This window comes from Hoplias malabaricus, chromosome Y, assembly GCF_029633855.1.
Source record: "Hoplias malabaricus isolate fHopMal1 chromosome Y, fHopMal1.hap1, whole genome shotgun sequence".
Classification (NCBI taxonomy): domain Eukaryota; kingdom Metazoa; phylum Chordata; class Actinopteri; order Characiformes; family Erythrinidae; genus Hoplias; species Hoplias malabaricus.
Window position 1 is genome coordinate 57,757,520 of NC_089820.1, and position 13,450 is coordinate 57,770,969.

A 13,450-nucleotide genomic window follows, 5' to 3' on the forward strand; every position below is an offset into this window, starting at 1 on the left:
ACTGAGTGAAAGTGTTTGAGGAGGAGGAGGAAGGGGCGGGGGGTCTGATAAAGTGGCCAGTGACTGGACGTAAATAGGAGGTATTTCTAATGAAGAGTGGTCAGTGAGTGGAAGTAAATGGACCATGTTTCTAAAAGAGTGGCCTAAGCACGTCTATTAAACTCTGTGGAGGTAGAGGGGGGTGTTTCTAATGAAGTGGCTGGTGAGTGGAGGGAGGGAGGGTTCTAATAAAGCGTCCACTCAGAGTAACTGTAATAAGAGTAAATCAGTCCTGTTTCACTGGAGTGGAGTAATGAAGACCTCCAGGAGACGGGACTGAAGTTTATTCTTTATTCAGCAGCAGGGGCTCTGAGCCACAGCCATGAATCTTCATCCCACAGAGAGTCACAGCTCCTGCACCGCACCTTAAAATCAATTCTGTATTTGTGGTGGAAATCAGCTCCATTACAAAGTGCAGAGCGGTGCAGCAGGGTTTTTTTAATGTCCTTAACAAACCCAGCCCGAGTCTCGGGGCTTTCTCTCAGAGCCCCGTCTTCGAGGAGTTTCTGATAACATCATGCTGCTGGCTTTAAATTGTTCTTCTGGCCGTTCCCTGCTCTCATCCACGGCCCGGACGCTGGACATGAATTCTGAGGAGCAAAGAGGAGCAGCTTGGTAAAGACTGTTCAACAAAAGGGGTGTGGATAATAGGAGCACAGCAGGGAACACTACACAGTCAGAGAATGATTTCTGGGAACTACAACACATCTGTCATAGTTCATTAGTTCATTTCATGTAGGAGACTTGTCCACAGGTGAGTGTGAGTGACTGGGTGAGTATGTGACACTGTCCACAGGTGTGAGTGTGTGAATGACTGGGTGTGTGTGTGAGTGACTGGGTGAGTGTGTGAAACTGTCCACATGTGTGAGTGACTGGGTGAGTGTGTGAGTGACTGGGTGAGTGTGTGAAACTGTCCACAGGTGTGAGTGTGTGAGTGACTGGGTGAGTGTGTGAGTGCATGAGTGACTGGGTGAATGTGTGAAACTGTTCACAGGTGTGTGTGAGTGACAGTGAGTGTGTGAGTGACTGGGTGAGTATGTGACACTGTCCACAGGTGTGAGTGTGTGAGTGACTGAGTGAGTGTGTGAAACTATCCACAGGTGTGAGTGTGTGAGTGACTGGGTGAGTGCGTGAGTGACTGGGTGAGTATGTGACACTGTCCACAGGTGTGAGTGTGTGAATGACTGGGTGTGTGTGTGAGTGACTGGGTGAGTGTGTGAAATTGTCCACATGTGTGAGTGACTGGGTGAGTGTGTGAGTGACTGGGTGAGTGCATGAGTGACTGGGTGAGTGTGTGAGTGCATGAGTGACTGGGTGAATGTGTGAAACTGTCCACATGTGTGAGTGACTGGGTGAGTGTGTGAGTGCATGAGTGACTGGGTGAGTGTGTGAGTGACTGGGTGAGTGTGTGAGTGCATGAGTGACTGGGTGAATGTGTGAAACTGTCCACATGTGTGAGTGACTGGGTGAGTGCGTGAGTGACTGGGTGAGTGCATGAGTGACTGGGTGAGTGTGTGAGTGACTGGGTGAGTGTGTGAAACTGTCCACATGTGTGAGTGACTGGGTGAGTGCGTGAGTGACTGGGTGAGTGTGTGAGTGCATGAGTGACTGGGTGAATGTGTGAAACTGTCCACATGTGTGAGTGACTGGGTGAGTGTGTGAGTGACTGGGTGAATGTGTGAAACTGTCCACATGTGTGAGTGACTGGGTGAGTGCGTGAGTGACTGGGTGAGTGCATGAGTGACTGGGTGAGTGCGTGAGTGACTGGGTGAGTGTGTGAGTGCATGAGTGACTGGGTGAATGTGTGAAACTGTCCACATTTGTGAGTGACTGGGTGAGTGTGTGAGTGACTGGGTGAATGCATGAGTGACTGGGTGAGTGTGTGAGTGACTGGGTGAGTGTGTGAGTGACTGGGTGAGTGTGTGAAACTGTCCACAGGTGTGAGAGTGTAAGTCACTGGGTGAGTGTGTGAGTGCATGAGTGACTGGGTGAATGTGTGAAACTGTCCACAGGTGTGTGTGAGTGACAGTGAGTGTGTGAGTGACTGGGTGAGTATGTGACACTGCCCACAGGTGTGAGTGTGTGAGTGACTGGGTGAGTGTGTGGTGCTCTGTCCTGGGTGTGTTCCAGCCTTGCCCTCAGTAATTCTGTGTGGGCTCCTGACCCCCCCCCCCCCCCCCACCCCCCCGGATCCATGATCAGGATGAATTCGGAGACGACTGAATTAATCAAATCTATAGAGGTTTTAAAGGATTTACGCTGCCTTCAGAAACCAACCAAACAGTGGAACCTCAGCAGCTCGTGGAGATGAACAGAAGTGACTTTAATTAGCACCAAAGAAAGCTTAAGCTTAGCCTTAAACTTAAGAGAAACATTGTGAGTGGTAAAAGTCATGTCTGTGAAGCCAGCTGTGAAGATTTGGCTGTGGTTAGCCTTAAATAGATCGTGTTAGCATGCTAATCATCGAGTGTATTCAGTACACACTCTGTTCCTGTCCAATCTAAAATCAAATTTTTGTAGCTAATCATCCGCAGGTGGGTTACTGGTGTCAGATCGCGGTGCCAGCTTCAATTGGAAGGGAATTTGTGGGAAATAAAAGACTCTGGCACAGCTCAGAGCCAAGAAAACCCTGCTCCCTGACTTACCTTCTGGCACAACGTACTTCCACTGTTTTCGTACTCAACACTCCCTTTCTGTCCCAGATGCTTCTTGTTGACTGCAGGCAGCTTGCACAGGTGTTTCTTTAGAGCTGTAACCAATCCACCACCCACCCACACAGGTGACTATTACAGAGCTTTATTACATTAAACAAATGTGAAACACAGCTGTGAAGTCTTTGACAAGGATATTTACAGGAGAGAGTGGCATCTCTGGGAAACAGCTTTTTTTATATATGTCACAATACCACAGTTTCTACGTTGGAAATGAACCTACAGTGCTTTTCAAATGCGACAGCAACAGTGAATAAATATCACCGTCTACTTAAACGTCCCCTTGAAATTTATTAATTCAGTGAAGCAACAAAGCTAAAAAAGGCTGGAGAATTGTCCTCTTCTGTTCTCTCTCAGCGGACGCAATATTATTGAGGGTCAGTGACAAGCGAGATTAATGTCTGTGTTCGTATTAGTTACATTACGAGACCTAGAACTGGAATTGACAGAAGTAGAAGTAAAAAATTGACCTACGTCTTTTTCTTTTTATTATTTTAACGTTGAAAAGACCACCAAGTCTGTCTGTCTTTTCTGGACCACGGTTTTGTTGAAGACAAAATGAAGCAGACGATGCAGTCTTCTAATGTCCCATCTGCCCACAGTCGTCCCAAACTGCTAGCGTGAGCCTAACTGAGCTTTACGTCCATCTTCTTTCGTCCTGTTGTTTTTGTATCTGTGCTGATTGTCTTTGGTGACGCTGTTGTTGTGACATTTCTCTTCCTTTAAACAAAACCAAAACATCGACCACATAATTTGAATCCGATGAGCGCAGAAAAAACAGGATGCTAATTAAGAGAGAACACAATACCCGAGAAAACATCTCTGTGTGTGTTGTACACGGCAGTCACGGTTATATTTAAAGTGTTTGAAGAGTTTGAGTGGAGATGCCTTCCAGTCCAAAGGAATCAGACATGAATTCAAGGCCAGGAGTCATACGTTAACGACCTGTAAAGCCATGATCAGTTTAGTTTAAACTCCCTCTCGTTAAATACTGGACGTCTGCACGATGGTGGTCTTTTCTGTCTCTCTGCTGTGGCGAAGACTCCTCGAAGCGCAGGCGTAAAGCAGTGGATTAATGCAGCTGTTGATGAAGGTGAAACTCCCGGCGATGTCTCCGAGAGACGAGGTAAAGGCCAGCACTCGGCCGGACGAGTCTGGATACGCACGTCTGAGGCAGATGGCGAAGATCTCCACCAAATTGAGGATGTGGTACGGCGTCCAGAAGATGATAAACGTCACTACGATCCTGGTGACGAGCTTGGTCAGCCTCCGGCTCCGGATCAAGGCCTTTTGGGTGACTCTCCTGTGGAGGTAATAATAGGAGGTGACCATGATGGAGAAGGGAAGGAAGAAAGCCAGCAGCGTCTCTAAGGTCGCGACCGGGAGCCTGTATTCGTCGGAGTAAGCGATCCGTCCACACTCCTGCTTGGATTCCCTCTCGACTACCTCTTGGGACAGGATGGCCGGTACGGAGAAGACGAAGCCTGTTGTCCAGATCAGGAAAAGCAGAAACCGTTCTCCTGACTTTCCCAGTTTGGCCCAGAGCTCAGGAAAACAGATCTGTAAACAGCGATGAACGCTCATCATCGTGACGGTCAGTAAACTGGAGTAGACGCTGCAGTAAGCCAGCGAGGCTAAGAACTTGCAGAGGGATCGTCCGATGGTCCAGCCGTGGATCTGGTTGTACATCCACACCGGCAGGGTCAGCAAACCGAGGATGTCGGCGGCGGCCAGGTTCAGCATTAGATGCACGGTGAAGTTGTCCTTCTTGAACCACCACACGATCATCACGATCACCGCCACGTTTCCCGGAACTCCGACGGCGCAGAAGCAGCCCATCAGCACCGAGCTGACCAGGTTAGCCTCGCTCAGACCCGAGCCCGGGTCGCTGCTGTTGGTCAGCTGCATGTTTCTGTAAAGTCTGAAGTGTCTGAGAAGTGCCAGGACTCCAGACTGAAACACAATCAGGAAACTCTCCGACAAATGACCAAACATCATCATCATCCCAGATGCTTATCTCTCTCTCTCTCAGGACGTCAGCGAGCACGAGCCGGACCTCTGACGTGGATTTACATTTGGGATTCGCTGTTGTATCTCAGAGGCAGTTAACCCTTAGCTCTGTTTGGCTTTGGGTGTCCGGACTTTGGACTTTTTAAGAAGGGATTAACGTCAAACTGAGATAGTTGTAAAATCGCATGCATTAATAAATGTGTTGATTTAAATTCACTATAATTTTACAGACGTGCAAAACCCAAAGATGGGGTCAGCTGAGGGTGTGGGTGAAGGAACAGCACTTTCTCCCCCCCACCCCCCCAACAGCCACAAAAGCAAAGCAGCTAACCTCCCGCTGCTCCCTGGGTCCTGAGGTGGCTGTAGCAGGTATATATCACTCTGTGGGGACTTGTCTTCCTTGTGTAAACCACCAGCTGTTCCCCACAATGTAAATAATCTTATTTTAAAATGGAGACATTTTTCAAGGTTCATGTTTGGGTTAGTGTTAGGGTTAAGGGTTAAGTTTAGGGTTTAGGGGATAGGTTAGGGTTAGGGTTAAGTTTAATCTGGCAAGAAAATGTCATTTTAAACTTCCACAGAAGTCTTTTTGTTGTCCCCACAATCCACAGATACAAGATTGTGTGTGTGTGTGTGTGTATGTGTGTTTGTTTGTATGTGTGTGTGTTTGTGTGTGTGTGTGTTTGTTTGTTTGTGTGTGTGTGTGTTTGTTTGTGTGTGTGTGTATGTGTTTGTGTGTGTGTTTGTTTGTTTGTTTGTTTGTGTGTGTGTGTGTTTGTGTGTGTGTGGGTTTGTTTCTTTGTTTGTGTGTGTGGGTTTGTTTGTTTGTGTGTGTGTGTGTGTTTGTTTGTTTGTTTGTTTGTTTGTGTGTGTGTGTGTTTGTGTGTGTGTGGGTTTGTTTGTTTGTGTGTGTGTGTTTGTTTGTGTGTGTGTGTGTTTGTGTGTGTGTGTGTTCAGCCAGATGTTACTGCTTGTTTTTGCATCTCCGTCTCACTCCCCGACACATTCAGTGATGTTGAGGTCTGGGCTCTGGGGCGTCCAGCTCAATCCTTTCTGGAATTCTAGCTTCTTTGATTTATCTCCTTCTTTTATTTATTATTTTTCTCAGTCCAGGGGTTCTTCTCTAAAGCTCCACCTCCTTTCAGACCCATGGTGCTAATTATTGTATCTGCTGCTGATCAGCATTTGTCAGTAAACACAAACAGACTGGTTCCATTTGGCATTGTCCATGTTTCTGAAGCCAAACAACTTGATGATGTTTAGGGACGTCCTGATTGGACAGCTAGGCTTTTCAGGATGAAAACTAAAACACTGGGTTAAACGCTAACGACAGGAGGACTGCAACTCGCGAGTGTCCCTTGTCTTACTCTTAATGACCCCTCTGCTCTATTTCTGGACTCCGACAGCGAATCTGTGTCTGTGCCAAAGCTGAACGTCGTCACTGTGAAATGTCTTTTTCTCATTAAAATTTCAAAACAGGAACGAGCAGGAAATGTCCACCACATGATGTGAAGGATGTTGTGACATCACAAGGTTGGCAGCAGAGGTCAGAAATAACCAGAGACAAGAACACAAGAGGTGATCTTTACCAGTTAAAGACCTCTGTATTCACAGAACCCAAAGGCACTGAGGGAAATGTAAATTGTAGTTTCCATAGAAAACAAATGTGGAATATCTGTGACTGTATCTGTTTTTATTGATGTACGGTAGACGCCTTATCTGTGTTCAGCTCTTGATTATGCAAATAGTTCTTAGAAAGTGTTTGTTTGAACTTGGCAAAATGTCACTGATTGTTCCACTGTTTCCTCCTCTATCTCTTCTCCCTCGGTTCTCTATCACACACTGATGCTGGGAGCTAAAGTCCGACACAGTAACATTGTTCCAGTTGTTGTTTCTGGAGGAAGACTGTGATTTCTGAAGAACAGAGTGAAACTCCTGCTGATTGTTTGGATGTAAATCTGCAGGGTGGGGTTTATCAGGTTTATAAAATCTCTCTAGACTCTAACAGAGCGCAGAAAGCTGTTGTGAACTGTGTGACTTCGACAGTGTGTGAAGAGAGCCTCGTAAAGTGTACCTCCTCGCTCTGAACTCATGGGGAAGATTAAAGGAATTGTCTTCAGCAATAAATGCTTTGGACGCCATGAAGAAGATGCTTTAAAACTCCCAGGAATGACTCCACATTCATTCCTCATCATTTTTTTAACCACTTCATTCTGTTCCGGGTCTCTATCGGTGCAGAGCCTAATGGGAACTCATCCTGTCACTCACACACTCACCCTGTCACTCACAGCTTTGAAGAGATTCACACACTCACCCTGTCACTCACACACTCACCCTGTCACTCACAGCTTTGGAGAGATTCACACACTCACCCTGTCACTCACAGCTTTGGAGAGATTCACACACTCACACACTCACCCTGTCCCTCACAGCTTTGGAGAGATTCACACACTCACCCTGTCACTCACACACTCACCCTGTCACTCACAGCTTTGGAGAGATTCACACACTCACCCTGTCACTCACAGCTTTGGAGAAATTCACACACTCACCCTGTCACTCACACACTCACCCTGTCACTCACAGCTTTGGAGAGATTCACACACTCACCCTGTCACTCACAGCTTTGAAGAGATTCACACACTCACCCTATCACTCACACACACACCCTGTCACTCACAGGTTTGAAGAGATTCACACACTCACCCTGTCACTCACAGCTTTGGAGAGATTCACACACTCACCCTGTCACTCACACACTCACCCTGTCACTCACAGCTTTGGAGAGATACACACACTCATCCTGTCACTCACACACTCACCCTGTCACTCACAGCTTTGAAGAGATTCACACACTCATCCTGTCACTCACAGCTTTGGAGTGATTTACACACTCACCCTGTCACTCACACACTCACCCTGTCACTCACAGCTTTGGAGAGATTCACACACTCACCCTGTCACTCACACACTCACCCTGTCACTCACAGCTTTGGAGAGATTCACACACTCACCCTGTCACTCACAGCTTTGGAGAGATTCACACACTCACCCTGTCACTCACACACTCACCCTGTCACTCACAGCTTTGGAGAGATTCACACACTCACCCTGTCACTCACAGCGTTGGAGAGATTCACACACTCACCCTGTCACTCACACACTCACCCTGTCACTCACAGCTTTGGAGAGATTCACACACTCACCCTGTCACTCACACACTCACCCTGTCACTCACAGCTTTGGAGAGATTCACACACTCACCCTGTCACTCACAGCTTTGGAGAGATTCACACACTCACCCTGTCACTCACACACTCACCCTGTCACTCACAGCTTTGAAGAGATTCACACACTCACCCTGTCACTCACAGCTTTAGAGAGATTCACACACTCACCCTGTCACTCACACACTCACCCTGTCACTCACAGCTTTGGAGAGATACACACACTCATCCTGTCACTCACACACTCACCCTGTCACTCACACACTCACCCTGTCACTCACAGCTTTGGAGAGATTCACACACTCACCCTGTCACTCACACACTCACCCTGTCACTCACAGCTTTGGAGAGATACACACACTCATCCTGTCACTCACACACTCACCCTGTCACTCACAGCTTTGGAGAGATTCACACACTCACCCTGTCACTCACAGCTTTGGAGAGATTCACACACTCACCCTGTCACTCACACACTCACCCTGTCACTCACAGCTTTGGAGAGATTCACACACTCACCCTGTCACTCACACACTCACCCTGTCACTCACAGCTTTGGAGAGATTCACACACTCACCCTGTCACTCACAGCTTTGGAGAGATTCACACACTCACCCTGTCACTCACACACTCACCCTGTCACTCACAGCTTTGGAGAGATTCACACACTCACCCTGTCACTCACACACTCACCCTGTCACTCACAGCTTTGGAGAGATTCACACACTCACCCTGTCACTCACAGCTTTGGAGAGATTCACACACTCACCCTGTCACTCACAGCTTTGAAGAGATTCACACACTCACCCTGTCACTCACACACACACCCTGTCACTCACACACTCACCCTGTCACTCACAGCTTTGGAGAGATCCCCACACTCACCCTGTCACTCACACACTCACCCTGTCACTCACAGCTTTGGAGAGATTCACACACTCACCCTGTCACTCACACACTCATCCTGTCACTCACACACTCACCCTGTCACTCACAGCTTTGAAGAGATTCACACACTCACCCTGTCACTCACAGCTTTGGAGAGATTCACACACTCACCCTGTCACTCACAGCTTTGGAGAGATTCACACACTCACCCTGTCACTCACACACTCACCCTGTCACTCACAGCTTTGGAGAGATTCACACACTCATCCTGTCACTCACACACTCACCCTGTCACTCACAGCTTTGAAGAGATTCACACACTCATCCTGTCACTCACAGCTTTGGAGTGATTCACACACTCACCCTGTCACTCACAGCTTTGAAGAGATTCATACACTCATCCTGTCACTCACAGCTTTGGAGAGATTCACCCTGTCACACACACACAAACAAACCTGTGGACAATTTCACACAGTCTCACACCAACACACACACACACTTGTGGGTTGTTTTCCACTCACCCAGTCACTCTCACACACATACACGCACACATATATATACACACACAGTCATTATCAGCTGTGGGCACTGTCACACATTCACCCAGTCATTCTCTTAAACCTTAGTGACCTTAGACTCATGTGCACCTGCTCCAGAGCAGTCCACTCCCAGCGCTTTGTTCCGGAGACGGTGGGAGCTGTGTACAGAGTGTAATCACTCGTTATTAGCGTTCAGAGTTCAGAAACAGAGCATTTAGCTGCGACTGCAGCACAGAGAAGAGCCGAGCCAAACCCCAGGAGCTCGTTAGCTATTTCACTCACAGAGACACCGTTTAACAGAAAGACAGAGGGACGGCTTCCCAGACAATTTCAGACAGACAGCTACTACGGCCTCCGCATTCATTATGAAGGGAAAATGAGTCTCTGCGATCTGGGTCAGTCCGAGACGGCGGGACCGGCCTCGCTCTCCGGAGGAAAGCAATAATGGCGTGTGACTGTGATGGAGCACAGACCAATAAACTGTCGCAGAGTCTCTACTGCACTGAACATCGCTCTGTATTCTCCTCCTCACTGGATCACACCTAATGAATCCCTGATTGACTCAGAGTCTCCGTCTGTCAAACGGTACACCGCACAATTACGCTCTGTCCGAGCCCTGTCCAGAACCTCCGTGACGAGTCGTCCAACATCAGCCCCTGACCTCCTTAAGCTTTATGGGGCTGAATACAATCAGATCTTCACAGAAATGGTTCGATAGCTAGTGTAAATCCTTCTGTTTCTGCAGTGAGGAGTCATTCCAGTGAAGTCTATCCAGTCTCGCAGCAGCAGGGAATGTCGGCAGGAGACTGTGGTCATGTAAATAGTTCCCATCATGCCCTGCAACCACTGAAAAATATATATATATATATTGTGTTATTCAGTGTTGGTATTTTTGTTGTTAAATATTCTCAGCTTCTGTGTGTAGTTCGTGCTTTTGTGTGGTTTACAGTTGTTTGTTGATCTTTAATTTACTCCGGAGTGTGTGTAGCTGAGGGCGGCACGGTGGAGCAGCAGGTTGTGGGCTCGAGTCCCACTCCGGGTGACTGTCTGTGAATAGTGTGGTGTGTTCTCCCTGTGTCTGCGTGGGTTTCCTCCGGGTGACTGTCTGTGAATAGTGTGGTGTGTTCTCCCTGTGTCTGCGTGGGTTTCCTCCGGGTGACTGTCTGTGAGGAGTGTGGTGTGTTCTCTCTGTGTCTGCGTGGGTTTCCTCCGGGTGACTGTCTGTGAGGAGTGTGGTGTGTTCTCTCTGTGTCTGCGTGGGTTTCCTCCGGGTGACTGTGAGGAGTGTGGTGTGTTCTCCCTGTGTCTGTGTGGGTTTCCTCCGGGTGACTGTCTGTGAGGAGTGTGGTGTGTTCTCCCTGTGTCTGTGTGGGTTTCCTCCGGGTGACTGTCTGTGAGGAGTGTGGTGTGTTCTCTCTGTGTCTGCGTGGGTTTCCTCCGGGTGACTGTCTGTGAGGAGTGTGGTGTGTTCTCTCTGTGTCTGTGTGGGTTTCCTCCGGGTGACTGTCTGTGAGGAGTGTGGTGTGTTCTCTCTGTGTCTGCGTGGGTTTCCTCCGGGTGACTGTCTGTGAGGAGTGTGGTGTGTTCTCTCTGTGTCTGTGTGGGTTTCCTCCGGGTGACTGTCTGTGAGGAGTGTGGTGTGTTCTCTCTGTGTCTGCGTGGGTTTCCTCTGGGTGACTGTCTGTGAGGAGTGTGGTGTGTTCTCTCTGTGTCTGTGTGGGTTTCCTCCGGGTGACTGTCTGTGAGGAGTGTGGTGTAGTACTTGTTGTGTAGTAATATTTGTAGTTGAAATTTTTTGTTTAGTTTTTTATTTCTGTTGTTTTGTGTTGTTTAGTTTAGTTTTATTTATTTTTTGTTGTTGTTTTGTAATGTATGTAGTTGTTGTTGTTTTGTGTGTTATTTTTTTATTGCTATTGTTTATTGCTGTTGTTGTTGTTTTGTTTTGTTTTGTTAGCAGTTAGAAGACCCCCAGAGCACATTATATTTAGATCATTTACATATTTCTATGTAATGGCTCACTGTCGAAGTGAAGAATTTGGTGTTGTGGTGTTGTTTACTGTAGTTGTTGTTGTGTACAGCAGTGACCCAGTGTCACGGTGGAGTTTTCTTTTTCGTCTCGTGACTGAACCTCGGTCACAGTTGTTTTGACTGAGTAGCAGTGGAAATGTCCCATTACCGTCATTACTGTTACAGTGTCAGTGACCGGGGAGGTTCGGACAGTGGAGGTCGGGGGATGCTGCGGTGGCTGTGTCTCGTGTGATGAGATAAAGATGAGATAACCTCCGTGTTCTCTGTGGGAAATGACGAGGGAGAGTAAACAGCGCTCTAATCTGTTTCCTGTGAAATCAGCATTCTCTTCCACACAGATAATTACTGCACTGTTTCCTTATCTCCACAAATACTCCATGCTTTACTATCCATGGGACCACCACGAGACCCCCAGAGCACATTATATAAAGATCATTTACATATTTCTACGTAATCTTTCACTTTTTAAAAAAAATCCCACTGGTAGAACTGGTAGAACTGTGCTGATAGGAAACACAACAGCACCCCCTAGTGGCGTGGGCCCTAAATGTGAGTGAGTATGTGAGAAATAGCGCTGCACTTGTGGTGCACTTTCTGTCAAAACTGTGAGTAAGTGAGAGATAAAATGAAAGAAAGAAAGTGAATACATCTGGGAATGAGAGTGACAGAGTGTGTGTTGGTGAATTAGTGAGTGAGTGAGTGACTGAGTAAGTGAGAGAACGAGTGAATCAGTGAGAAAGTGAATTTGTCTATGAACAAAAGAGTGGCTGAGTGAGTGAGTGAGGAAGTCTGTGAAGGAGTTAGTCGCTGAGAGTGGGTGGGTGAGTCAGTGAATAACAGGGTGTTAGGGAGAAAGTGAGTGAGTGAGTGGGTGAGTGAGTGAGTGGTGTCTCATCCTCTTGCACAGTCTGTATGTGTGCACTGTCTCCTGTCTGTGTTTATGGTGTGGTCCTCCACTGTCTGCTCTCCTGTGTGAATGAAGTGCTGTGTCCTGGAGGAACGGCGTTCCCTTCCTCCCTCTGCACGTCCGCGCTGAGGGGGAACGTCAGTAAAGTAAACGCTGCCTTAGAGGTGGAACTGTGAAGCCCAACTGATCTGAATCCATATTTATTTCCCTTCATGGCTTGAGGAGCGTCTTTGTCTTATCTGCCTCATCTTTCTCGGTTAAATACCAGGCAGCGAGCGTGTCCTTCACGGCAGAGGGACGATAAAGAGACCCAAGGGACAGCTCGTTAAAAACAACGTACCACCCGAGTAGTTCATATTTAGTCTAATTAATGTCCCCTTCCTTGTTTCTACCCTCACTCTCCATTCACAGACTGTAGTCCATCTGTTTCTCTGCATACTTGTTCCCCCCTGTTCTTCAGCGCTCAGGACCCCCACAGAGGGTACCTACTCTACTGGACTCTACTCTCTGTTTGGTCCCTGCCTCATTTCCCACTCCCACAGCTCCCTCCTGAAATGTATCAGTGTTGTCTCTAACACCGTCTCTAAGGGGGCTTTGGAAACCACAACAACGGCGGCGGTAACGTTAAGCGGTGTTTACTCATGGTGTACTGGCGTGTTGTTGTTGTTTGGGACTGAACACAGCTCCGTCATCAGTTCAGACAGATCAGTAGAGTTTGTTCCTTCCTTGTTGCAGCGTCCAGCTCTCGCTGGATTCTTTCGTCGGCCACCGATCCAAGGAGCGTTTGAACCTCTTCAAAAGACCACGGCGTCATTTTACGAGCTGCCGTCGTGAGTCGGATAAAAACAAACGTGATCTTTGCTGCAGCTGGAGATTTTACAGATGGAGAGTTGGTGCTGGTCGTCTGCGTTGCGTGGCGTAGAGTGACGACTCTCTCTGGACGATCAGCGCTCTGCAAGGTTTACACGCCACGGTTTAGTCCCTACTCGACTCGCTCTGAACCACGAGAGAACAGAACTAAACAAGAACCCGCTTCCAGTGCCCAATGCCAAGTGTGGCCTACAGGGGGATGAATCCCCTTCTGGCTTCTGGAGTGACGGA

General features: G+C 47.9%; 1 protein-coding gene across 1 annotated transcript; it reads right to left on the minus strand.

Annotated features, from left to right (window-relative positions):
* Positions 1-2,872: 2,872 nt before the first annotated feature.
* On the minus strand, positions 2,873-4,668 carry LOC136679687 (leukotriene B4 receptor 1-like). Its single transcript, XM_066658345.1, has one exon. The coding sequence runs from the start codon at positions 4,656-4,658 to the stop codon at positions 3,735-3,737; it is 924 nt and encodes a 307-aa protein (XP_066514442.1). The 5' UTR covers positions 4,659-4,668; the 3' UTR covers positions 2,873-3,734.
* Positions 4,669-13,450: the final 8,782 nt, after the last annotated feature.

What these genes read in the sequence shown, in the direction of transcription:
- LOC136679687 (XM_066658345.1), bottom strand. Translation starts at nt 4,658, where the DNA reads ATGCAGCTGACCAACAGCAGCGACCCGGGCTCGGGTCTGAGCGAGGCT.